Raw genomic sequence first — 26,654 nt, 5'->3', positions numbered from 1 at the left:
CCAAATACACCTCCAGGCTGTGTAAGGGCTATTTGACCAAGAAGGAGAGCGATGGAGTGCTGCGGCAGATGACCTGGCCTCCACAGTCACCGGACCTGAACCCAGTCGAGATGGTTTGGGGTGAGCTGGACTGCAGAGTGAAGGCAAAGGGGCCAACAAGTGCTAAACACCTCTGGGAACTCCTTCAAGACTGTTGGAAAACCATTTCAGGTGACTACCTCTTGAAGCTCATGGAGAGAATGCCAAGAGTGTGCAAAGCAGTAATCAGAGCAAAGGGTGGCTATTTTGAAGAAACTAGAATATAAAACATGTTTTCAGTTATTTCACCTTTTTTTGTTAAGTACATAACTCCACATGTGTTCATTCATAGTTTTGATGCCTTCAGTGAGAATCTACAATGTAAATAGTTATGAAAATAAAGAAAACGCATTGAATGAGAAGGTGTGTCCAAACTTTTGGCCTGTACTGTATATATCATAGTTTATTATCTGATTTATATTTTGTATTAAAAATCTAAATCTCCAAAGTAACTAAAGCTGTGAAATAAATGCTGTGGAGTAAAAGTACAATATTTGCCTCTGAAATGTAGTGGAACAGAAGGAGAAAGCATCATATGGGCTAATAGAAATACTCAAGTAAAGTACATGTACTTTAAAGTAAATGTACTTAGTAACATTCCACCACTGGAAACATGTGTAACTGAAACACATATTGTTATGTAACGTTCCTCATGGTGGAATTTGTATTTGTATTGTACTGCATCAATAGCAACAAAAGCACAGAGGCATCCTAACAATCAAAACCATGCATGTGTCGTCCTTTATTTGGAATATCATTTATCCAGATTTTTCACACTGTATACTGTATTTCCTGTTTCACCTCCTGATCCATGCAGCACATTTAAACCTTTTGGCAGTAGTGACACATGACACACTGCAGTGGTGTGGACTACAAAGAGAGGACTCCCATGAGTCTGTAAAGCTATTGTCTTCATTTAGTGGCTGTGATCGCTCACATGACCCCATGGCTGTTTGTGTGTACACTGTATGTAACACAAAAACTTCACTCTGCCACACAACTGTTTGACTCGCTCTGATAAACACATTGTGACAGGCAGTTCAAAGTACAACAAGCTGTGGTCAGCACCGAGTAACGCAACACACCAGACAGGCTCTGAACACACGCAACTGCAATTCAAGTCTTTAAAAAGTGAAACCGTCTCTAACTGAACTGTATTTATGACGTGCATTTTCCTAAATTACAGACCTCAGTGAGCCTAGCCCAACCCTTGACCATGATGGAAATGAATGACATCCTGCCCTGCGCAGGGAAACTATGAATGATGTTGATGAAGGAGTCGCTCTCTTACTATTACTGTGTGGTCACGGTGACACACAGCAGGCAAAGTCTACAGCACACAGACTCTAGTAGTAGTGTTTACTGTCTACCAGTTGATGTCAGGCTTCAACTGATGGCATCTGCATGTCTGGACAACTTTTCCTTCCCAGCCTCCACAGGGTGGCAGAGCGGGGTGAGAAATGATTCAGTCACACTGTAGTTTCAAACTTCTGGTTTGTGACACCTTAAAACAGAACAAAGTCTACTTCTGGGGCCGCCCAACCAAAGAGTTAATCTTCCTTCAGAAACAGGAATTTTAGAGACCATATTTGACAATTGATTAAGTGTATATTAAATGACCAATAATCACCAACTGAATAAAGTTTCACTGCCACAAATTGATTATCTGAAGAGTATGGCTAAATGTATAATTACATAATCAGAGAATGAGGTAGGAACATTTTCTCACACAAAAAAGCTGATATTTTACTTTGTCCATCCATCTATTTTCTGTAACCGCTTATCGTGATGGGGTCACGATGGGCTGGAGACTATCCCTGCTGACACTGGGCGAGAAGCAAGGTACACCCTGGACAGGTCACCAGACTATCACAGGGCTGACACATAGAGACAGACAACCATTCACACCCATACTACTATATTCACCTAGCCTGCATGTCTTTGGACTGTGGGAGGAAGCTGGAGTACCCAGAGAAAGCCCACGTTGAGACGGGGAGAACAAACTCTGCACAGAAGGGCTCCCCTACCCCAGGTTCAAACTGGGAACCCTCTTGCTGTGAGGTGACAATGCTAACCACTGCACCACTGTTCCACCTATTTTACTTTGTTTCATAAATAAAGACTGATTTTATCTGATTTAATTTAATTATTTTAGTTAACTTTAATTCAGTAGATTTATTTTAATTCAGTCCATTTTGTGTAATTTAATATAATTTTCTTTAATTAAATATATTTTAGTTGATTAAATTTACTTTATTTAATTATTTAATATAATTCAGTTTAGTTATTTAAATGTCTTCTCTCTTTTAGTGCATTTTATTAGTCTGACACAACACAGTGTGTAATGTAACCATATCATAATAACCGTTATCATTTTAAGAATGGCCTGAGGCTTAATGTAAAGAATCTTGAACTGTATGTTAAGCCTCACATGGAAAGTGCAAATTATAGCAAGACAATGCTTTTCCTCCATTAACAACTTCTGACTCATTTTAACAATCAAGATTGCGAGTGAGGACGTAAATATCTAAATACCTGAAACACTCTATTCACAGTCAAAACATACCGCTGTTATCTGCAGACATGAGACGCTCCCTCTCCTTTGTTTGATCTTATTTTAAAACGCAGCTCACAACAGTGATTTTTTTTCTCAGGTGTGTGTGATGGAGTGCATGTATGTATGTTATGTGATATGTGTCATGTGGTATGAAAAAAAGAGGATGACCTTTCTTTGCTCCTTGACCTCTGACCTGTTCGCAGCCCAAAGCTAGAAGGGATGGAAAACAAGGTGTCACTATGAGGGCCAGACATTGCCGTGGCAAGTTTGAGCCACTGTGTAAAAATTCCAGTTGGTTATAAAAACAGTAGTAATAGTTTTAAAACTATGGGTCCTAAAATACAGATGTGGTGAAATAGTAAAAGCATTTTCCCCTCTCTTAACCCCCAGTTGTTTATTTTATGTTATATTTTACATATGTTTTATTGCTATTCAGCCTGAAGCTAGTATTGAACAGTTGTAACCTATTTCTAGTCTGTCACATAACGCTGATTCACTTTCGCCTCCAAACTAAAAGAGAACTTGTTCCCACTTGCCCGACAGTTGCCTCAGGAATAGTCACATTTTCTCTCAGTGATACAATTGAAAGTGTATTCTCTCTGCAAGATTAATTTGCAGTGGCACTATCTTTGTTGCACAGATTTCACAACCTGTGTCAGCACTCCAGTTTTCAGCTGACAGCTGAAAAGATGCAGTAACAGAAGAAATTCTGTTGATTTTCACTTAAAAGGCCATGAAAATAACTAAATTCTGCTGATTTTGCCCTAAATTACTTAAAATCACTTCACCCTTTGTGTAACTTATGACGAAATGACATCATGAAGAGCCTGCACTTGAAAGAAACAGTGGTGCAGTGTTCCTCTGAATGCTCTCGCAGTGTCAGGAACTGGTCAAGCCAGATCTCTCAAAAGCCTTGAGCCACATCCTCACAGAGGAATGAATTCCCACTTTATCTCATGACTCACCACATCTTTTTATGGCTGAGACTTTCTACCCAGTACAAGCAGCTAACAGGACACAAGCTGATCCCTCCCAGTTTTATTACACTACAGTATCAGCTGCTGAATGTTTACTTCGTCAGTGGAGTTAAGTGGAGGGAGGAGATTGAGGGTGGGCCCACCTGTCAAGAGAGACGAAACCTGCAAGCGTTGCACCACTGATACGGTCTCAGAGGAGTTTAGGGGAGTATGACTGCAAGCTAAGGGAAACACACTGGTGGCAAAGTCTATCTATTGACTGACGAGAAGGAAGATCAAAATGGGTGGCACTGTAAGTCAGAGGAAAGGCAGCAAGCAAGCCAGCTTGAGGAGTCACTCCAACAGCGTCCCGTGAGTCAGATCACCTGTTTGATGCTTATTTTACAGCAAACATTGACTGTCGCTTCATCTGAATTCACTGCTTTAAAACTTGCATTCCCTACAGCTGAACCAGTGATGAATGATGCTTTATACCTCTCCCATATTACTAGTTACTATTTGTGAAGTTGTATGCAGTTAAAGTAATACAGTAGCACTGAGAATATGAAACATGCTACTATATTTTACTACGGTGAAACTTATACTTGGATTTGCATTCTTTTTCCATTTGGTGTGACAGTGGCCTCTGTTCAAGCGTACACTCGCACACACATGCAAATATTCACACACCCTCAAAGTGAACCCACAGATAAAGACTGCATACACATGGACTGTTAAACGTGTTTGCTCACTGGCTTTGACACAAGTATGTGCATGTGTGTGCCCATTTGCTTCTGGGCAAACACACTAATGACAATAATAACAACAGGTAAAGAATCAAACAGAAGTAAAAGGTTGATCAAGTTCACATTTTTATGTGCAACATTTCTGTTTTAGCTGTCACACCGAGCAGTTGTGACTGGTTTAACATGATCAGTTACAGAGTTGTCGAAACACATCCAGAGATACCTCATCGTAGCATGATCTCATTGTGAGAAATAAAGCTTCGCCGTGTCAATATTTGCTTGAGGCGATTCACGTCCTCTTTGTTCTGGGAGGTACAGTGGCGGCTCCCTGTAGGTTGGACTACAGACACATTGGACCGTGAAACGCACACACTGCTGCTCCTCAGAGTGTTTTGGAGGGTAAACATTCCACACAGTTCACTGATGTGGGTGATGAAAAAACACTCTAAAACCACAGATACTGACATTTACAGGTTCTGTTAATGCACAGCACTGGACAACTGGTTGACAGACAGTGTGACATGATTGCGGTCCCCTTCTGTTCTCTTTCTATCAAGAGCAGCTCAGATTCAGTTGGTTGCTGCAGTCTTCAGCGATGTTTCCTCATGCTGAGGGCCGTGAGAGTAAAATAACACTATAACACTTCCTTATGATGAAAATAGTGTTATTGCTTTCTGTAATTTAGAGACACTGCATCACATTTCCTCAGAAAGTAGAGAAACTCATACGCATCAAACCTCCGAGCATTTAAATCTACAGTATACTGTATCTCAGTTATTCCTAACTTTGTCCGTCTGTATCAGCACCTGCTGGTGTGTTTGTAGTCTCAGTCTCTTCCCCTTTGACCCAGGCTTTGGGTGACTTGTTCTGTGTTTTAGGTGACAGCATGTCAGGCTGGCACGAATCTGCAAATCTTTCACGCGCTTTCTCCCAGTTCTTATGGGACCTTGATTTGGTCATGGAGACGGCATCTAGAGACATGGCAGCGCCGGCCCCCAAACCTGACTGCGAATTTCTGATTTTCAGTTCAATCTGTAAAGAAAGGAATGAGAAGGAAATCGAGTAATTTTGTTGCTTCACAATACATTTTCATTCAAAATAGAATCTGCCAGCAGAACACCAGATTGTCTTACCGGGTTTTTCATTCCAGTCCCCCCTTTGCCCAGACCTTCTCCTTTCTTCCAGCCCATCTTCTCCAGCATCTTCCGTCCTTTATTGACTTCACTGATCTCCCTTTAAGAATACAAATAAGACATCCGTCATACGTCATACGTTATTTTCCATCTTTAGCAGTTACAGTTAAGGACGATATGCTTACTGATGAACAGAAGCAGGTGCATCATCTCGCTGGAAAACACCCTCGCTGCCAACCGTCTGTCGTCGAGACTCTGCTCGGTCCGTGTATTTGGGGTTCCTCAGGGCTTTGGCCTCCTCGTATTCACTGCTCTGTATACAGAAAAGCACAGAGATGACTGGCTGCATAAAGAGAAGAAGAGGGTTTAAAACTTACACTGGCGGCTGCTAGTCCTAACACTCACCTGCAGGCCATACTTGGCCTTCATCTGCTTCAGCTCCTTTTGTCTCAGTGCTTCTTTATCCTCTTTGGTGAGAGTGGGGCCTTTAGGGAAAAGTAGAGCCGAATCTTTCACTTTAAAATCATTTTCTTCTCATGACATGGTAAACGAGCACAACTAGTACGTACTTGAGAAATGGCTTAAAGACTCAACAGACTCAATATATCACTGCTGTTTCACGAATATAAACTGTTCGCGTTGAGCTGGCTCACCTGTGTTCTCCTCTCTCCTGTACTTGCTGAGGTGAGCCATCACCTGACCGGGCTCACAGCCATCGCAGGTGTCAGTCCCCGTGTGGATATGGAAGGACAGCACAGTCTCTCCCATCTTCACCTCATCCCCGTGCATCAGTGCATGTGGCTCACACTTGGTTTTGGGCTGCAGGGGAAAGATGCGTTGATAACATCACTGCTGTGTTCACGTTTTACTGCTTTATTTTGAGGCAACAAACTGAGACAAAATGTTAACCTGCAAGATCCTGTTGCCATTAATGACCGTTCCATTCTGGCTTCCCTGGTCCACCAGCATGTAGCTCTGCTGCTCCTGGTCAAAGTACACCTCTGCATGGAACTGGAAAGACAACACAGTTCACAGTTTGAGACATCAAATTTGCAAATGAATTAAGAAAATACCTGGACAAAAACAGAAGTGGAGACAGGTACCTTGCTGACTCCCATTTCTGGTATTCTGATGGCATGGTCCATATCTTTCTCTCTGCAACACAAAGACAGCAGATTGTCTTCTTTATGACTTACCGAGAAGTCAGTTTCTCATATTTTCACTAAATGACACACTACTTGCAGCCTTGAAAGGGGGGTCATTTCTCAGTTCTTATTTAAATCAAAGTTATTCTGTTTTTTTGGTACTGCGGCTTCAGCACTACACAGTTCCCCCTGTGGCAACCTAAAACAATATGCACTCACTCTGTATGACCTCTTTAAACCTTTTACTGATATGTAACTCATACAAGAGAGAAAATAGCACAAACCTTCCAATGGTGGCTGGAGAGTCAGCTGTGATGATAAACAGAGTGCCCACCTGCAGCACTGGAGACCTGACCACTGTCACTCTCACACAGGGCGGCCAAATGTCTCTGGCTGCAAGAAAAATAACAAAGCTAGTGTTAGGAACAAATGACAGGCGATGATCTAACTAGCATAAAGTTACTACCAGATTACACTAATTTGCCCAACAACTACTTGTGAAGGAGGTGTGCCCTGAACAAGCTCTAAATTTAGCCTGTTTTCACTCTCACCTTCATGACTCTGAGTCTCCATTTCTGACTCTGGGCTTTCCTTGGAGGAGGAGCTGCTTGGAGATGATGAGAATGAAGGAGTGGACTCCCACTCCTCTTTCTCCGACTCTGTGATTTCACCCTCTTCTGGTTCACTGTTCCCCTCAGAGTCTTCGCTACGAGTCGGGCTCTTTTTCTTCTTTCGCTTTTTTGACTTCAATTTTTTCTTCTTCTTTCTCGACCTACTCTTATCGTCATCATCGTGTGAACTGCTTTTCTGCTTCTTCCTCTTTGACGAAGACTTGTCACTCTCCTCTCTGTATTTAGAAGAGTCTTTTTTATGTGGAGCCACATCTGGACTGCGAGACCTTCGCTTCAGTTTTCGTGATTCTTGGGTCCTCTTTGTCGTTTGCCGTTCAACCCACTCAGTTTCTTCTTCTTCCATCTTTACCTCTTCATTTAAGAGTTCCTGTCATCAGACAGTAAACACTGATGTAACTGTATCCAGTGATGTTTGCTGACAGAAGGCAAGCTGGCTTTGTAGACCCCATAACAACACCATGTCTGGCAATGTTTTTGTACATGGTTTCAGTCTTCAAAGACAATTCACTACAGACCCCCAGGGAAATCTTCAAGTGATCTAAATATTACTTTGCACCCAGATTTATAAGCACGGGCAGCCAAATCCTTGAGTTATTTGTGGTCTATAACACTGTACAATGACTGAGTGATGTCCTACAATATGAAATGACTGAATGCTTTATGAATCAAATTCCAACTCGCTTTCACTTGGGCTTTACTTTCCTAGTTTGGCCATCACATTATTGATTTTGTCAAAATGTCATCGCTTACTTTAAAGCTTGCTATATAAACCAAACAAGACTAACGATGTGTGCTGTGAGTCAACTAGTTGGTTTAACATTGCTACCCTTAGTAGTTATTATCAGAAATACTAGTGGATTTAACTTATTATTTAGATACCCAGAGGAAACAAAGATGAAGTGTCTGGTTAGGTGAACTTACTAGCACACTTGATATGGAAAGGCTACACTATCATCTATCAGGGAGGCCCAATATTTTATTAAGATCATGCAGGGAAATTAGTCATTGGGAGCATCCTTTAACAAGACTGTGTGTATCATCACATCACATTCAAATACTTTAAAGATGTTGCTTTGTGTGAATCACAGAACCTGACACCTTCAGTGGAACTATATGGATGATTTGTCAGTATGTATTCCTCCTATTGGGATGGCAAAACTATTGAATTAAAGTCCATGTTAAAAACATTTTTAACTATTCTTTTCAACTGCTTTACATGTTGATATTAAAGATGTACCTCTGTGGCGAGCAGTATTCCGGTAAGAAGAAATCTTCATTTTAGCCAATGAGTTAGTCACCTCTTGCACCTAGGTCAGAGGATAATCTTTTTAGTTGACTAGCCTCAAATTTATACAATAAGAAAAAAAAATAAGCATTTGAAAACTGAAACCAATTAAGTCACGAGTATTTGAAACAACAGATTTTAAGGGGAACTACAAAGTCAAAAGTCAGCTGTCAGTCACCAATTATATAATGTATGTAGTGCATAATTGATGCACCTTTTTACTGATGCACCAATTATATAATGTATGTAGTGCATCAGTAAAAAGGTGCAGGTGTTACATACCTTATCATCCCGGCAGGTGGTTTTCTTAGACCCTTTCTTTAACTTTCTGCCCTTCTTTTCACCAGTGCTCTTGTCTTGGCAAGGCTCTGCAGCAGTTTGCGCAGCAACAACCTCAATCCTGGAATGAAACTGGTATCGCCCACTCTCTGCATCATAGTAGTAGTAAATGCCTGTGTTGGCATCATAGTACAACTGACTGGCCTGTGAAAGAGAAAAACATGTATAAGATCAGAATACTGGTACATAATCTATCAGGAAAGAAAAGTGCATTGCTTCTAAAGTAATTCTGCTATAACGTTAATGAAAAGGGTGTTTGACAAACCGAGTCATAGTAGAAGCCAGTGCTGTGGTCATAGTACATCCCAGTAGTCTCATCAAAGACAAACCCAGTCTGTGTCATAGCTTCTTCAGCAGTGGCCCTCAACATATCAGCTATGGATCCTGCATCGCCCTGCTGAAAGAGACAGCACCATTTATTGGTCATAAAAACTCCAATTTAAGAAGAAGACGACATACATTACTTATCCCTAAGGGGAAAGTCAATTTTTTCAGTCTTGTTATTTACATGTTACATATACGCAGGCCCAAAATATACACACACATACACAAACAGGGCCTATACACATGCATTAAATTGAGAGATGTCAAAGCAAGTGGGCTGTCAGTGGACAGGTGCCCCGAGCAATTGGAGGTTCGGTGCCTTGCTCAAGGGCACCTGGACAGTGCCCAGGAGCATGAATTGGCACCTCTCCAGGTACCAGTCCACACTCCACACCTGGTCCTTACGTAGACTTAAACCAGTGACCCTCTGGTTCCCAAGTCAAGTTGTTATAGAGTGAGCTACTGCTGCCTAATAAATTAATCTAATGTATTCGTATCAACATCACCTAATTTTTGTATTTGATAATGATTGTTTTAGATCTTTGTTATGTAAAAAGAAAACTTTGAATCTTTTAATCTATCTTTTTAATTAAACAAACCTCGGTCGTAACTGCAACACTGTCATCAGGGTTAGGGTTAAAATTGGCATCAGCAGCTGCTGCTTCATTTGGTGTTGTTGAAACATCTGCTGCCTCACTGCCATCAACTGCATCCACTGCTGCTGTGTCCACTGCTGCTGCATCCACTGCTGCTACTGTGTTGAGGCCTTCCTGAGTTTCTGAACCTTCTGGGTTCTGAGAGTAGCCTCCATAGTAGTAGTTGTAATAATCTGGAAAGGCGAATTAAAAACAGTTTACTCACTTCTGACTGACTGAAATGATCATCAATTTACTTCATGTAAATATAAAATGAACACACCAGTTTCTGTCCATACATATTCTTCTGTCTGAGTTTCACTGTCGACTTTGTCTTTTTCTCTCTTCTTGCGCTCATGAATCTCTGCGCTCAGCTTGTCAACCTGAAACAATATATTTTTAGATAAATTCAACTGGCTGACATCCTTTTAATAACCACTGTAATAACATGATAATAGGATTGCAATGATCTACAAATTCAGACTGTTTTAATTCAGGGCTTTTTGCTGTGTTTTATAACAGACAGAATACACCTATTGTCCACCAGAGTGGAAATTTGTCTTTGGCGCACAAACACAGGAGACTAATATAACAATCAAACAGAGGAGCAGTTAGTGAAGCAAACATATTGATAATATCATTAGAAACACAAAGTCTGACTCATGTCAGTGTCTGTGGTTAACTCATCAGTCATTTTGTTAAGTTAAGAATGCTGATGGTAGGGATGAGGGGCTTCTTAAATATGTCTTTAATGGCCAGAGGGACACTATAGCACCTTCAGGAGCTTAAGAGCTCAAACTGGCTCCCGAGAGGATGGGAGTTATCTGCTAGGGTACTCCACGCTTTCTTCCTACTCCTCTCTGTAAAGAGTGGAGTCAAGGGCTTTGTGGCATGCTAACTATTTTACCTACCATTGAACCAATTCTAATGAGTTTTCTCTTAAATGTATAATTTAGCTGACCGTACCAGGCACCAGGATATCTCAGCAATACATTCTATAGTACGCAGCAGTGGCAGCACAGTAAAACAGAAGTTTTGCAGTTGAGAAAATGTAGTGCCAAATAAAAAGGCTATCTGACGGGGAAGTAAAGCGGTGAAATAATCCTCAATATAGTGCCCACGTAGACTGATTGTTTTTTTGTTTTTTTTTTTAAGGTGGCCAAAATACACTTTGATGTCAACCCTCACCCACAGCAATGTATTGTTAAGCTTCTCTGGTGGGTCTCCTGCATGTTATCCCAAACTGGGGGCTTGCTGAACATGATCTACTGTATGTAATACTCTGACTATAAATAAGAACCTCATACAGCCCAACTTCAAAAATCCCGAACTATCCCTTTAAATCTTCTCAATCATAGTTTTGTACACTAGGTCTAAAATCTGCTGAGGCCACTATGTTTCCTGTGAAGATAGAGTGGCTGTGAGCATCTCTTGATAAAATACTCCTTAAAATATACAAAAACCTTACAGAGATATTTTAAGTGTGGCCATCAAGTGAAACTGGCTCTATTTTCAAATCTTGTTTGGTGCAAATAATCAATTCATTAGATGCAGACTACCTCGTCTAAAATAAAGACCACCTGTGCTAAGGTGATAATGGTCAGTGTTATTATGCACTGACCTGTTTCCTCAGGTCTTCGTTGTAGCTCTCTGTGCTCCTCTGAAGTCTTTCGGACTGGCTCAGCTGTTTCTGCAACTTGGCCAGCTCTGTTCTGCACTCATGGAGATCCTGCTTCAAAGACTCTACTTTCAGGCGGAGCTCTGCTTCTTCAGACTTCGAGTCCTTTTCTTCATCTTCGTTCTCCATTAGTTCAACTGGAGACAGCAACAGTCAAGCTTGTAACTTACATCTGCTTGGAAATATCAGCCATAGAAGCTAACGTTAGCACTTCTAACGCTATCAGTTTCAGGACGAAGATAATTCTTTATACAAAGGCAGCAGATAGCACAGCTGGCACTGAAAGTCTAAGTAACTATACATTTTTCAACACAGCACTTTTGCTAAATAAATGTGTATACACGTGTGTTAATGACAGCTATCCCTATCTGTGCTAACCTGGCTATGTTAACATTAGCTCCTACCGTTTACGTCGTTTTCGTCTCTTTGGCAGTGAATTTCCTGTCAGCACGACACATGAACCGACCTGAAAGTTGAGAATAAACATTTTGTAACTACTCTGTATTTCCGACACACTCCAGTACATGTTTTGATGATAATTAGACAGTTACAGTTATAACCGTTGTAATGTTTACTCTCCACCCTGTTCGCAACCGCCATTTACTAATAATTGACTACGTCACAACGGAAGTACTTCTTCTTCGGGGTTGGCGGACTTCTTCTCCTCTTTCACACATTTAGAATGCGAGGAACTTTACTGCCGCCCATCGACGATATTCATGGTGTACCAGTAAAAACTAGTATATCCAGTTCTTTTTATTTTATTTTTCACCTTATCTTTTGTCAAATAACATGTTCTCAACTTCTCTGCTCTTTAACTTCTCTGCTTGATGAGGTTGACTACAACATACTTTACTCCGGAGCCCGGTAAGTGAAGCAAACAGCACACAGTGCTCCATCTGCTCTCACTTTTCACAAATGCACTCCGCTGCACTCTATTTAAATTGAATAATTAAATAAAATTAAAATGTTAACTTTAAAGTTACATACAAAGGAGTGGACTGGCATGCTGTTAGCTTGGTTTTAGTACAGCATTCTAGACATTTAAAAAAATAGCCCTTGACCTCAAAATGTTAAAGATTTTAGAGGGTTTTGTCATGCGGCATTTCAGTGTCACGAATGTGACACTTTCTTGAGCAGTCACTGGGTTATATGTGCCATCTGCCATTTGGTGTTTATGACCTTGCTTTTGGCTGCTTTGAGCTTGTTTGCTGGGGACTGTAGTTTGATGCAGCTACCAGGTTTTTGTGCTTCTGCATAGAGCTGCAGGTCTGGCAAAATACCTTATTTGAATATTAACATGGAATCAAATGACTGAAGAGAGAGATGAGGAAGCAAGGAGGAAGGATGCAAAACAAACAAACACAGTTAGAACATGTTTGGCTGCTTTTCTGATGATGTTTGAATCTGACAGACATCCCTGCTGCTTTAAAATGATGTTTTTTTTATTTGTTATTAATTTCAAATTGAAACATTTTATGGGTGGAGCTGTACAGGTCCATCTGACCAAAAACCTGGTGTTTGGGACCATCTACCAGCAGGTGCCTGTGTCCAAATTTTATTGCAGACAGTCATGCATAGCACTTTAAACGTACATATTTTTTAGGCAGGATACAGAGACAATTTTACATGCCACAAACAATTTACAATATAAAATGAATGCCATGTTTGTGGAAAAGACCTACCCATGTGTGAATGTACGTGATTTGACTGCTTTGAACCAAAGATGACATGCACAGAGGTTAAAAAAATGCAAAGTCCTTCAGTGATAATGGCACCACTATGTTTTTTAAAATTGATATGCAAGATATTAACACCATTAGAGATCAACATTTCATGACAAACCAAAACAGAATATATCACACATTTTTTGCTGTTGATTTGCTCTTTGGGCAAAAGAAAAATAGTGCATACATTTACATGCTAAACTTTGCACATACTAAATTTTTTATGCTGCAGCTACTATGAGGAATGCTGATCAGAAGCGTGAATGTTACCAACAGAGGGCAGCATTGCATAAGATTGATGTCAGGGATGTGACAGATGCCAGGAGGGAGAGCAGTGACATGCAGGACTTAACACACATAGTGCATCACAACTAAAACTGCAATTAATAAAGATAACTTTAAATTGAATTAGTAGTTGTTGCTTATGATGTTCAGGGGTTCCCAAGCTTGATTCATTTGTACTCAAAGTAGTTTATTTATGTTTCGCAAGATTTACATTTATCTGTCAAAGGGCTCAACCCTGTGAGATCATCTGCTAACTATACATAGTGGAAATAGCTTTGCATCATTAGCTCCTGTAAGCAGTGAGTGACAGGGCACTGTCAAGTTGTGGAAGAAGGGGAAAATTGTTTTTAACAGACTAGCACGGCTCCTGCACCAAAATTAACCATTTAGCTAGGTTAGTCTAAGCTAACAGCTAACAACTGACATTGTTCAAAGCACTGGGGATGTATGTTATTCCTCAAAATATCTCTTCTTACACTTTTATTTTGTGTTTGAATTGGCAAATCACCCTTTTAACTGTTCTCATAGTAACAATACAAAGTTGTTTTAGTTATGTAGTTATAGCCCTGAAAAACAATCAAATTGTGTTTTTGTCAGATCTGTCAGTGAATTTGCAAGAATATATTTTAGTGTAGTATAATGATTGCTAATTCCAAATTCAAGGTGAGTAAATGGAAGAGAGTCTGATTACCAGTAAAGAAAAAGCCAGGGCCCCAGTACTCCAGAAGTCTCGAAAGCTTCAGGCTTCCAGTGGGTCAAATAGGTTGTGTTAATTAAAATGGAGAGTTGTTTGGGAATATGCAACACCACAGCCCAAAATTGAATAACATTCAATGAGTTTCAAGGATGGTCTTGAATGGGACCATTTAGTGCTTACATGTTGCATATTCCTAAATTAATGACACACTGCGTATCATGGCCTGAAAAGACATTAGGGCATTAGCCCAATTGCTTGTTTATGGTGGACATAGCGTGACAGTGCAAATTAAATAAAAAATAAAATTGAGATTTAAATTAAGTTTGTGCTGTATGTAGAGGCTGAGTTGTAGCTTAAATACATTGCAAGTGAAATGGGCTCCAAAGGAGGGCTGTAGCTAACAGTTATTTTCATTGTCAATCAATTGTGTTGATTTTTTTCTAGATTAATCAATTTGTTGAAGTCAGAAAATGGTGAAAAATGTTGATCAGTGTTTCTCAAAGTCCAACATGATGTCCTCAAATGTCTTGTTTTGTCCACAACCCAAAGATACTCAATTTACTGTCAAAAAGCTGTTAAGAAACCAGATATTCACATTTAAGGACCTGGAATCAGAGAATTTTGACTTCGTTTGTTTGTTTTAAAATTACTCAAACTGATTAATCAATTTCCAGAAATAACTTGGCGATTAATTTGATAGTTGACAACCAATCCATTAACTGTAGCAGCTCTACTCCAAAGTCTTTTATACATTTTATAACTCATGGCCTTGACATGCCATCATGAACGACTTATGTGCACTAATGAACATTATGAATGAAGTGTGAATGCTGAAATGAATGAGCCTCTGTGTACTTGCATTGTGCTTTATATAACTCATAAACTATACATGTCATCGCAGTGCACGTTCATACAGTTTATTGGTGTGCAACAGTTAGCATCTTGAATTATGAGGGAAATTTGAGCTGTATAAAGGTGTACCACATAATAGATGCCATATATTAATTTTAGGTTTGCGTATGAACTTTGTCAACTAAGTATTCGAACTGATGATGTTTATTGCTATCAGATATGTAAACAGCATTTTCACCAATGTTTTTTTCATCTGAGGTGCACTGTTCAAATGTCACTTTGCACTTAAACCACTAGATGTTGCCGCAACACACTGAGTCTGTGATTTGACAGCTCACAGTGAAACTGAGGTAAAATATTTGATGTATGGGTACTTGTCTGGCCTGAGAAGGTAGTTATTCATATCTGGCAGGATGTGGTCATAAGTTCAAGTCAAATCTGGCTGCTGCTGGTTGATGAATGTTCATCTCACACTGTTCAGTTTGCCACTGAGATGTTTGGTTCCCTCACAGGCGAAAGTCAGGACAGTTGTACACTAACGTAGGCTAGTTGTTGCACAAATCATTTCTGTCAATGGCTCTTGTTCCACTTGTCCTTCCTCTTCCTCATCTGTTCCTCAAACGCACACATCACTATTCTTCTGGTCTCATTTTGCTTGCCATCCTTCCTCATTGTGTCTACGCTTATTTCAGGCTCCAGTGGAAGGGCTGTAGCATAATGATGTGGCTCCACTATTGTCCTCTAAAAATGAAATGCAGTCTCTATTTATGGAGAGAGTTTATTTAAAGTATGATACTGGAGACACAGTGTAAATATATCATGTGCTTATGTGCAGCTTGTACCTCTGCATTCTTTCAGACACTTGAGCCATGAAGTTACAGGGCAGCTTTGTCGGTAAAATATTGTTTTTGGATGTTAAGCCTGACATGGAGTCTAAACATAACTGTGTCGTTAGTCATATTTGTGCAGAGACAGGCAGAATTTGAGTTGTTGTGTTGACTCAGAAAAGGCCAGAGTTGTTTTCCTTCTAGTTTTAGGGACTTTGTTTTCTCAAAAATGCCTTTGGGTTCCTCCCACTGTGTTTGAAATCGGAGCTCCTTTGAGATTGTGTTTGGATTTTGGTGGAGCGTCAGACTTCTTGGCAGGACCTCTTGTGGCTGTAGCTATGGTGGTGATGGCAAAATGGGTTGGTCTTTTATCTGGAGACACACACAGTCTGCCTCATACTGATGTTTATTGATGCCATTTTTAGACTAGAAAACATGCATAACGCTGTCATCTGTGAGGACGACTGGTTTGTTTTTAAAGGAGTGGAAAAGGTAATGGTGCTCAGTTAAGTTTTTTTTTAGCGTGTTTGTAAAAAGAAAACTGGCAAAGAATTGTTATGATTTTATGTTAGGGATGGTAATAGGAGCCCTGTCTTATGTAACCCACTTATCCCTGGCTACCATGAGTCTTCACTGCTCACCACTTATTCAGTGAGCCATTCAGAATAAACAGAGAATCCATGGAAACAAAGAGTTTAATGCTCTTTCCACTTGCAAACATTAATTTATTGTGGAAAAAAATAAGCTTGATAGATGAAGAAAACACTCCCCTATCATGCCTTCCTAATTCTCATGTGTTTCTCATGTGTTGTAGCTCTGTCTGTTGATGAAATATTGCCTAAGTGTTGTCCAGTGGACAAGGATTGCAGCTCATAATGTGTGAAAAGACAGTAATCTTCTGCTCTAATAAGCCTGATGTACTGAGGGTCTCCACTGTGGCTTCGTGACTTAAAAAACTGGAGAGCCTAGTGCTTTTTTGAGCTAACCTTTTATGGACAAGAAACCAATACTGACCCTAGAATAAAGGCACAAATTGATCCTCTTGCTCCAGTGATATTCTCTTTGGACTACTTGTATATTATCAATGCAAGCAGGTATCCCCCTCACCCTCACCCCAGCCTCAAGCTCCACCAGACCCAGACAGTAAATAAGTGGGCAGAGGACAAACTCCACCCTTTCTGGTCCAGTGTGGAAACTCTGAGCCTGACTGAGGCACGTGTGTCTCTGCTCCTCCATCGGAATTTGGGAGGAGTTTAGCTGCTGCGTTGCCAAACCAAACCTTGGAGGAGTTACTGGAGGGGGAGTACAGTATTAGAAAACAATACACATAGGATGCACAGGCATGTTAAATGACAAGACTCCCAAAATAAAAACATCAAATCTACCAAAGAACAGAAGCGGTGTCTGCTTTGAGGCTCTGATATGTGTTTCATTTGGCTTTGAAAACTCACATATTAAAATTCTAATTGTTAATAATAAGTTTACATTTCAAAACAAAGTTATAAAGTGCTATACATGGACAAATCAAGACAAAACAATTCAGCCCTATAAGCACACAACTTAAAGTACAGAAAAAGAATGAAATACATAGTCAAATAATAAAAGTGTGAAATAAACAAATAGAACAAATAAAACATTTTAGAAGTAATGTGACAAATTGATGACATTTATAAAATTGTTTTTGTGTTTGATTATTAAGATGAGTTTTAAGAAGTTATTCATAATGTTACTGATTCTCCAAGATGTAGATCCACAGACAGGAAGTTCCACAGCTGAGTGGCCCTGAACTCAAAAGCCCTGTCACCTTTAGTTTTGAGCCAGCAGAGAGCTGCCTGAGAATCCGAGGTTGCACTCTGGCTTATAGGGGAGCAGCAATTCAGCAATATAACTAGGATAAAACTGTAGACAGAGCGCCAAGAGTATTCTGTAGAGAGGGTGAGGACCTTGGAGGACCAGCTGGAGGAAGTCTGGAGACATCCAGTTTTGATTTCTGATGCACAAGACATTAGATTATATCATTGGCCTTCACTGGTTTGGGGTAAAGATCTGAGTTTTACCCATATTACAACAATGGAGAATGAATGTTGTGTTTGTGGATAACATGTACTACTGGGAGCAAGTATATAGAACAACGGGGGGCCAGGGATGGAGCCCTGGGGAACACCACTGGTCAGAGGTGTCACTAAAAAGGGAGTTCCCACCATGTGTGATTGTACACTTGAGGCTGGCCCATTTATCATGGTGATAAAACAAAATCGCACCATCAACTGTATTAAATGGAGAGCTGTAATCAAGTAAAATTTAAATAGCATAATCACCAGCATCAGCTGTTAGTAATAGATTGAGTCTAGACTAGAGTCTTTTTCCAGAAGCTGTTTATCTTTTCTATGTCAGTGGTCTCTTGGTCTACATGGAAAGCCGTTGTTGATATTAGTGAATGGCGTTGGCTTTTTTTAAGCAGCATTAGTTATTTTAGAAAACAATCTCTTGTACTGTTGAGGTATTTCAGACACACGTCATGGGTTATGTCATGCTTTCTTTTCCCTGACGACATTGAACAATACCGGTGTCACATACAACAATAGGTTTTAATCATCCTTTAATTAGTGCATTTAGGGTTGTAGTTCCCTGTCTGTTCAGTTGTCTGAACTGATAGCGCAGACAAATTGAAGCCAGCCAGGTAGGTATCCTGGGGCTATCACACAGAACAGGTTCCCCTGGTCATGCATGCCTGCCACTGGATGGGAGAAACAGTTAACTGTTTAGCAGCCCGGGGAGCAAAGGAGGCTTAAAAATCCAGCCCCACATTCCTAACTTCTCTCTAGGCTATAAAATGTGGAGCCCTAACAGTCCAGCTCCTCCTCCACCTTCTGTGTTTGTTTTCTGACTCCCTCCTTTTGCTTCAGAGTGGAAGAGCGGCCTGACAGGATCATACCATTCTCCAACCACAGGGGAACTCATGTAATTGAGTAACTAGAAGCAGCATTCTTTTTAAGAGCTTTGAGCTTCCTGCCTCCCCCGCCTGTGTTTTTGTGAGTGGACTGTCTCGAGGTGGAGGGGAGTTTGGGAGGGGGTGCTCAGCAGAGGAGAGAGTGAGAACAGCATTTTGAAACCCAGCTGATCAGAGCAGTGGTATTCTGCCACAGAGGCAGGGGGAGAGGGAGCGTGACTGGAAAAAAGAATAGAGAATATAAAAGAAAGCAGCTGCAGTCTTTGTGATTCTAAGACGGAGAATTTACAAACAGAAGAGTGGAAAAGAAATGTCTCTGTCCTTTCATGGGAACCTGGGAAGTCGTGTGAAGAGAGAGGCTCTGTGGAAAGATGTGAGAGCTGTTGGCAGGGTGGAAATCTGAGGAAGAAACACACAGAAAAGGATCAGCGAGGCTCTGGAAACCAGTCCAGTGAGTCTTTGAGTTGAAAGAAGCCTCGTGGAAAGAGGAGTGATGTCTTGGCTGTCACCCGTGTCATGGGCCAAATGGACGTGGACGGCAGTGCGAGGGGGAGAGGAGGATGAAGAGGGGCAGGAGGCCAATGAGGAGAGGGAGCAACATGGAGAGAGAGGAGAGGAGGAGGAGGAGGAGAGATCTCAAGGCTGCAGGCAAGTGTTGTGCTGTAGCCCTGAGACTTCTGAATCTGTGATTCACACTGTCTGGACTGGAGGAGGGGGCATTTTCACATATGTGTTCATGTGTGTGTCCACCTGTCAGGTTGAGGAATCTAATATTATGAAAGTTAGATGGAAACCCTGATGTCTTATCTCCATTTTTTATATGCAGAAATGTCAGATGTGTCATGTTGTCGCGCAGTGGTGACACATTTCTGGTGTGTCTGTGGTTTGGGTTGCACAGTGAATGTTTTTCTCAGCCTAACTGACACTGCATCCTCCTTTCTGTGGCCTCACAGCAATAACACACACTGCACCTAGTTTAATGATGTAATCATTGCTCACAAACATGACACATGTTCGAGACGTTAGGGCCTTATTGTCTCTCTTTGCTCCTCGTGTCTGCTTTGATGACCACATTATCTTGGCCATTGTTCCAAGTAAAGATTCACAACTACTTCTTTGAGCAGATAATGTATCACTGCCCTAACACGAGGCCTAAAGCCATGTTTGTTCACTATCACAGCAGTTATCTAACCAGAGTCTTATTAATGTCTAACCAGACTGTGATGTGGCTTCTTGATGTGATCAGATCACATTTAAATGTTGTTTTTAGTTGTAGTATTCACATCTTATTTTAAAATACCCATGTAGTTTGCGTGGTGTAGTCTAGTACCTCGTTCTGTGTAGTGCTGAAGATGTGACAGGAAAGAGTGGGTTGCCCTATTTCCTCTTTTCCTCTATCTTTTACTTAATCTTTCTCTTACTCTCAGTTACTGCCATGAATCAAATGATGAGTGCAGACACTGCTGAGCGCTGCCAAAGCATAACATCAGAGGAGAAAGTGTAATATAGATGGATTTTAGGAAAGTAGAGACCGGTAAAGGTGTATCAAAGTTGTCTTTGTGCATGATACATAATAATAGAAGTATCAACATGTGTATATGATTATATTCAGTACACTACAGGTTTATATCCAAAACAGCGCTGGCACTTTTGTAGTATCATCCATGCTATTGTCTGATCTTTGCTTTTTTTATTCCAAAGAAAAACATAGTTGTACCCCTTAAGGCCTCAAAAAAAGTATTCAAATAAGTCATTAGAAGGGAAAATCACTCTTAAGTTGAAGTATCATGATGAAGGGTCATGTGACAGGATGGAGAGGATAGAAAGCGAAAATTGCTTTTGTTCTTGCACATATTGCACATTTTAATGCAGTTCTGTTTACGCAAGTCTTCTTTCACAGTGCTGAGTCAGCCTTTTGCTTCTGAGTGTACACAGCTTCAGTATTTATAACTCGATCATTACTCCTCAGTTACATAAGGATAATTCTGTCCTCCTGTTTTCTCATGTTTTGAATGTTTGGAAAGTTCATGCTCTCTCCCTGTCCCTCTCTTGCTTCCACAGCTCCGACTCAGAGGGTCATTTCGACACTCCTGAGGCAGCAACTCCTGTCCGCGCCCCTCCGACCTTCCCAGGAGAGCTGGAGAACAACAACACTGATGCAGACAAAACAGGTAAGGCCACTGCTGAGTAAATAACACAGAGGGAGAGAAACAGAAGCAGAGTCGGCATACATGCTGGTCAAGACGTAAACACACTGCAGTAACACCTCGGGGTGGCTGAAGGTTCTCATTAACATTACAAATACAGGAAAGATCACAGGAGTTTCAAGTACACAGCAAATAAAGAAAGAGTGTCCCTCCTTAAAGTTGCCATGGAAACAAGAGTCTTTTGATGTTGCTCGAAATGTTCAGACATCACGTGTGTGTGCATGTGTTTGTCTTGGACCAGCATAAGAAAAATGTTTCCAAAATGCATCAGCTAACTAAGTCATCTTTATATGATAAGCACATCTGGGCAAATATGAACTCCACTACTGTGTCTGAATTGTGTGCATGGTGTATTAGGTTCACCGCGCCAGAGTAATTGGATACATATGCAGTCTGACTGTTTCAGGAATGTACCAACCTACTGCATTTTAGCTTTAAATTGTACTTCACCTGCCTTTTTTAACTATAAGCACCATGCAGCAAATGTGTTGAATCACAGCAGTTTGTTACAGGTACCTAAGGTAACTAACACCTCAGCAGTGAAACATGTCCTGCATGCTTGGTATGTAAGCTGGTATGTACACTGAGTTTTGGGTGGGTTTTGAGTGTGATGATGGTACTGTCGCTGTCATATGAATCACTGAGAGGAGGAGCCTATAGCAGAGTGTGGGAATGGCCTTTGCTCTGGAATTCAACAGGTTCAACAAAAGCTTTGAGTCGCCCCGTTTTGTATTGGTAACTGATAGAGGTCACAATGAGGGGAGTGACTAAACAAAGCTTGTTATTAGGCTGAAACCATCACACAGCTGGCTTTTTAAGGAGGTTTTTAGGAGACCATGTGTTTATGGGGGGCTGTTGCTGTTTTGGTTGGAATATATCCTTCCTGTAAAACAGCTCCGACAACATCTCCCAAAGTGTACGTTGTGAAGGTCAACCAGTATCGAGCGAGGAGGGAGTTCACTTTTGTGTCAACCACAAACATCCCTCCCTGCAGCTGTGTATGAGGAAGTTTGAATCCTGGCAGGCAGGAGTTGAAGTGCCTCTAGAAACCTCTTTGAATATAAACATGCTCATAGCTGTGTTTGTCCGTGCCCATCCAAAGCCTCCATTACTTCATTAGTGTCACTCTGTACATGAGGATAGTTTATAAATATTTAACAGACAACTGAAGAGCCAAAAAGGCAGCTAACAGTAAAGGGATCGTATGTGACAATCAGAGCATATCTATGGTTCACAGTCTGAGCAGAGATTGTCTGCTCACAGCTCTCAGTATGGAGGTGGCTTAACTGGTAGCTAGCAGCTAATGGTGCTTACTCAGTCAATAGTGTTAACAACGGCAACAGTGCTGAGAGAGCTAATGGTGTTGATGTGGGGTGAAACGAGAGAGTGGGTGTTATGCCTCTGCCACGACTCTGTTCAACCTCTGGAGGTCGGGATGGTGTTATCATTGATTAGCTAGCCAGTAGGATACACACACAAAGACTTCCATGCACTAACATGCACGCTCAGCTGGACAGGCTACCGCAACAACGGACAGAGAAGCTCGGACAAGAACACACACAGGAAAAGCGTACTTCCATTTTCTGCTCAGGATGCCATTATTCGACTATATCTTTACATTGCAAGTAGTGGTTTACTGCTATATTCATGTTCTGAATGTTCCATACAGCTCCTTTAGCTTGCTTACATTAACAGATGGATACATGAGGGTTGCTTTGTATTTCTCCTGGATGGATCTATCCATCGATCAGTCCATCCAATTCATGATAAACTGACATTCGACTTGAGTTATAATACATGTGCAATTCATTATCAAACTATCTGCAATGTTTTGGTTTTTCAAAACAATGAAAAAACTGCCTGAAATTCAGGATAGCCCCTAAAATAATAATAATATATAGAAAATATAGGTGTGTTTGATTTAAACCAGCTACTATGCACAGGTATTTTTTTTACTCATACTAAAACAATGAAGTGTATCGTTAAAAACTGGTAAACAAATGCAAAAGAATTCATTTTACTATTCAAATTAGACCATGTTTTGCGTATTATTGCAATCAGGCACTGCAGCTGAGTGAGATTCATCCCTGCTGCGACACGTTCTGCCTTTATAAACACAAGAGTGAGAGAACAAAAAGGGATTCTTATACCTTTCTACTGAATATGCATGTTGATACTGATGTCTGTACGAGCATGTTGGATTGCAGGAGCACTTTGAAAATGGCACTCTGGCGACATGCTAGTGGAAGTAGGTAGAAACACAGCAGGCTGTGCTAGTATCCTAGCAACATAATATTACATGAATATGGCGAGCATGACAGGCACACTGAAACATGTTGATGTGTCAAAATCTCCCCCCGGAGACAATAATTACTCCTCAACAGCCGCTGTCCCCGTTGTCCGCTACATGAAATCAATCATATAGCTCTTATTTCTTTTTTCTTTTCTTCTGATGCACTGCTTGGTTATAAATGTCATGGCCCTCATAGTAAGGCATTGCCATGGCAACAGCAGCAATTGGAGCAGTTGGCTGGCTAGGAACCAATCAGATGTCACCTACATCTGAGTTCAGATTTGATTGGAGAGATAGGGAATCATAAAAAGATGTGTGCATGTGGTTTTATTTCTGTAGTTTGAATATGTTTTATGGTTAATTCTGGTGTTTTCTTCTTCTTCAGATGTGGATCAGGAGGAGCAGCTGATAGTGACTGCACCTGTTTGGGATCAGGATATTTTACTCCGCCACAACATGGGTCAGGATGAGCCTGCGGCCGCCGTGGGTGGCCCGTTGGAAGTAAACATCCAGACCCTGGAAGCAGAACAAACAGAGAATCATACAGAAGCCTTGAACTCTGTGCCTGTCCCTGCTTCATCCTCAGTGAGGGAAGCGCCTGAAGAAGTTGAATGCACAGCAACACCTTCTGAGCCACCCCAAGCCCCAGTCCCCGTCCTAGTTTCAGATCCTGTCCCGGAGTTGGCCTCAGACACAGCCCCTGCTTCTGCTCCTGCTCCAGCTCCAACTCCAGCTCCTCCCCCTGATCCTGCTGAAACTTCTGCTCCTGTTGAAGCTTCTGTTCCTGTTGAGGCTTTTGCTCCTGCTGAAGCTTCTGATCCTACTCCTGCTCCAGTTTCAGCTCCTGCTCCACAACCAGACTCAGTTCATATCAGTGAACCTGCAGTCAGCCCAGTTCCAGAGCCCCCTGAGCAGAAACCAGAACCACAGTGCAATGGCCTCAACCAGACAAAGCCTCCTCAAAACACTAAAACCAGCAAGTCTAAGCCTCCACCCCTAAAGGTGGAAGCCTCGCTGAATGAGCTTGCCCAAACAAATGAGGAACAAGAACTTCCTGTACCCAAGGCCACTTACAATTTTGACCCTGATCAGCTGGATGACAGCTTTAACCCCTTCATGAGCGGTGGATCCAAAATCCAGAACTCTCCCCCACCATTTGGGGCAAGCTCTCTCCCCAGACTTGAGCCACTTGGTAGCTCCATGCCCATGTGTGAGGCCAGTTCAGCAGCTCCAGCAGAAGCAGAGGTGATGGAGCCATTGTCAGAGGCGAAGCCTGTGATGCTGGAGTTCAGTCTGGACGAGGGGACAGTCAGCAAGCCACCCCCAAGGAAATTAGGTGGTAAAAAGACAACTAGCAAACTTGCAGCGAAGAAGCAAAAGGCCAAAGGATCAGCGGCTTCCTGCAAACCAGCACCAGAACCCACAGTGTCAGAAACGGATTCTCAACCAGCATCAGAACCAGTTTCAGATCCTCTTCCAGAAACTGCTTTGCCAGTCACAGACTCTACTGCACCTCTGAACATTGACGATATTCCTATTCCTAAGTCGGGAACATATAACTTTGATCCCAATCAGTGGGACGACCCGAACTTCAATCCGTTTGGTAGCAATAGCAAGGTGAGCAGCTCTCCAGTGCTCCCTAAGGGCTCCTACAGTTTTGATCCAGACAGTTTCGATGACTCTGTGGACCCTTTTAAACCTTCCAAAACCTTGGGCATGGAGGACTCACCCAGTAGTGCCCCTAGTAGTGCCCCTCAGCCGGAGAAAAAAGTAAAAGACGGAGGCAAACAGAAAGCAGGGCTGCCAGCTGGGGAGAAGAAAGTGAGGCAGATCCCCAAGAAGAGCAAAGAAAGGACAATCACGTAAGTCTACTGTCTTCCTTGCCTCAGGAGTTTGCAATTTTGAGGTTTTAACATTATCACCAACAACACAAATTCAGATTTCAGTTTATTTAATTTATACTTTCACCCCACTGAGCTTGCTCTGTATTTGGCAGGATGTGTTAGCATTTACATCCTCTCGTGGTTGGATACCCACCAAACAAAGCTTTGAACACATGGCAAACACTTATCACTGCATACTGGCCATTGATGCAATTCCCACAGGTTATATATAGGCTGTTAAAAGTGCTTATAGCAGCAGGGGTTTGGACTAATTTCAGCTTCTCCAGGTCTGTCGGCATCTCGTGTTTATGCACAACCTTTAAACGATCTAACATGCTGAGCTGAGCACCTTCAGTCACTCACACGCTCTCCTTTGTCTCCTCCTCCCTGATCTGTTCTCCATTCCCTTAATCAATTTCTCCTTCATCCTTCATCCTTCCTTCCTCTTGTCTGTTACGCAACCCCTCTCCAACCTCTGCTTTCGTCCACTTCTATTAGCTCCAGGACATCTGAACAGGCCAAGTTTCTCTGTTTTCTGTTGTAAGTACTCCCACTCTCGACGCTCTCTTTCTTTCGTGCATGCCGGCTTCCCATTTTACTCTCATTGTGGCATGTGCTGTGCCAGAACTGACTGTTGACGGAGCATGTGAAGGTTTCACCTCAACTCACAAGGCCATACATCATCAAGTTAATTTGTCCCATCTTGTGATCCCTTCAGAAGTTGAGCAGCCCTAGATTTATTGTACTAACTATACTAGCTATAGTATGTAGCTGTATTGTGGGCCAATGCAATCAGCTCAAAGGGCATAGAAATGTTTGCATCTCTGTGGTTGTACGAACAGGAGGAAGATAAGTTAAACTTTTTAAGGATCTCTACTTTTGGGTCTGTGTATTCTGACACGTGTGTTGTCATCATGTGCTTGTTTTGTAGGAATTCCTGTAAAGTTCAGAAATATGATGAGAGCCAGTCCCTGGTGCTCGACGTGTGCAATCAGGTAATGTGTGTTTTGTCAGCTGAAATGGTTCACCTTACTGCAGTGACAGTGCAGCGTCCATTATTCAGCAGCTGTCTCACCTCTCAGCCTCTCCTCTTCACACACACACACACACACACACACACACACACACACACACACACACACTCATGCATGCACACAAAAACACTTTGACACAGGCTGACAGGAGCATCAGCAGAGGCTCCAGCTCTGCAGTGCTGGCTTGGCATGGTGACAGAACTGTGACTTATCACTCTGCAGTCAAATATTAGACTGCTGCTCCCATGTGCCCTCAATATATCACCTCCTCTGTCCTCAGGAGATCTCCTCAAGACATTGTTTACTGCCTAACAGTCTCTGCGATAACTTATTGTACTAAAGTTTGTCAAAGCCCATGAAACGGAATTGGATTTTTGTGACTGTGATGAGT

The 26,654-nt window shown here is 41.6% G+C and overlaps 2 protein-coding genes across 9 annotated transcripts in view; one reads left to right on the top strand and one right to left on the bottom strand.

Annotated features, from left to right (window-relative positions):
- The window catches only part of tacc1 (transforming, acidic coiled-coil containing protein 1), a 40,022-nt gene that overhangs the window by 5,577 nt on the left and 7,791 nt on the right, over nt 1-26,654 (top strand). The window contains exons 1-5 of one of the 4 annotated variants that reach the window (XM_033626104.2): nt 3,760-3,963; nt 20,908-21,017; nt 23,732-25,208; nt 25,728-25,769; nt 26,161-26,224. In XM_033626104.2, the coding sequence (XP_033481995.1) occupies nt 3,893-3,963; nt 20,908-21,017; nt 23,732-25,208; nt 25,728-25,769; nt 26,161-26,224 (1,764 nt within the window). In that variant the 5' untranslated portion in view covers nt 3,760-3,892. Of the gene's footprint in view, nt 1-3,759; nt 3,964-18,980; nt 19,495-20,907; nt 21,018-23,731; nt 25,209-25,727; nt 25,770-26,160; nt 26,225-26,654 lie in introns of those variants that run through there. The other 3 variants (XM_033626102.2, XM_033626105.2, XM_033626103.2) reach the window with 3 other exon arrangements.
- aggf1 (angiogenic factor with G patch and FHA domains 1) lies at nt 4,451-12,127 on the bottom strand. Of its 5 annotated transcripts, none has more exons than XM_033626108.2 (16): nt 12,060-12,127; nt 11,913-11,974; nt 11,452-11,645; nt 10,114-10,213; nt 9,795-10,024; nt 9,137-9,268; nt 8,815-9,015; nt 7,167-7,614; nt 6,900-7,008; nt 6,574-6,625; nt 6,380-6,481; nt 6,124-6,289; nt 5,876-5,955; nt 5,656-5,783; nt 5,471-5,570; nt 4,451-5,369 (listed from the first exon to the last, which is right to left on the bottom strand). In XM_033626108.2, exons 3-16 carry the CDS (start codon nt 11,635-11,637, stop codon nt 5,118-5,120), a joined length of 2,286 nt encoding a protein of 761 aa, XP_033481999.2. In that variant the 5' UTR covers nt 11,638-11,645; nt 11,913-11,974; nt 12,060-12,127; the 3' UTR covers nt 4,451-5,117. The 5 variants fall into 5 exon arrangements, with proteins under 5 accessions (XP_033481999.2, XP_033482001.2, XP_078023150.1 ...); XM_033626110.2 differs by having other exon boundaries at nt 11,452-11,680; nt 12,060-12,121; XM_078167024.1 differs by having other exon boundaries at nt 12,069-12,113.

This window comes from Epinephelus lanceolatus, chromosome 1 (assembly GCF_041903045.1).
Source record: "Epinephelus lanceolatus isolate andai-2023 chromosome 1, ASM4190304v1, whole genome shotgun sequence".
Taxonomy (NCBI): Eukaryota; Metazoa; Chordata; class Actinopteri; order Perciformes; family Serranidae; genus Epinephelus; species Epinephelus lanceolatus.
The sequence above is the reverse complement of the archived record's forward strand: the minus strand, read 5'-3'. Positions and strand labels throughout refer to the sequence as shown.

Bases quoted from the DNA above. Each gene is read 5' to 3' on its own strand.
- aggf1 (XM_033626108.2), bottom strand. From the start codon at position 11,637: ATGGAGAACGAAGATGAAGAAAAGGACTCGAAGTCTGAAGAAGCAGAG. The intron at 10,214-11,451 runs GTCAGTGCATAA...ATATTGTTTCAG, and splicing joins ACGAAGACCTGAGGAAACAG to GTTGACAAGCTGAGCGCAGA. The intron at 5,370-5,470 runs GTAAGACAATCT...CTTTCTTTACAG, and splicing joins GGACTGGAATGAAAAACCCG to ATTGAACTGAAAATCAGAAA.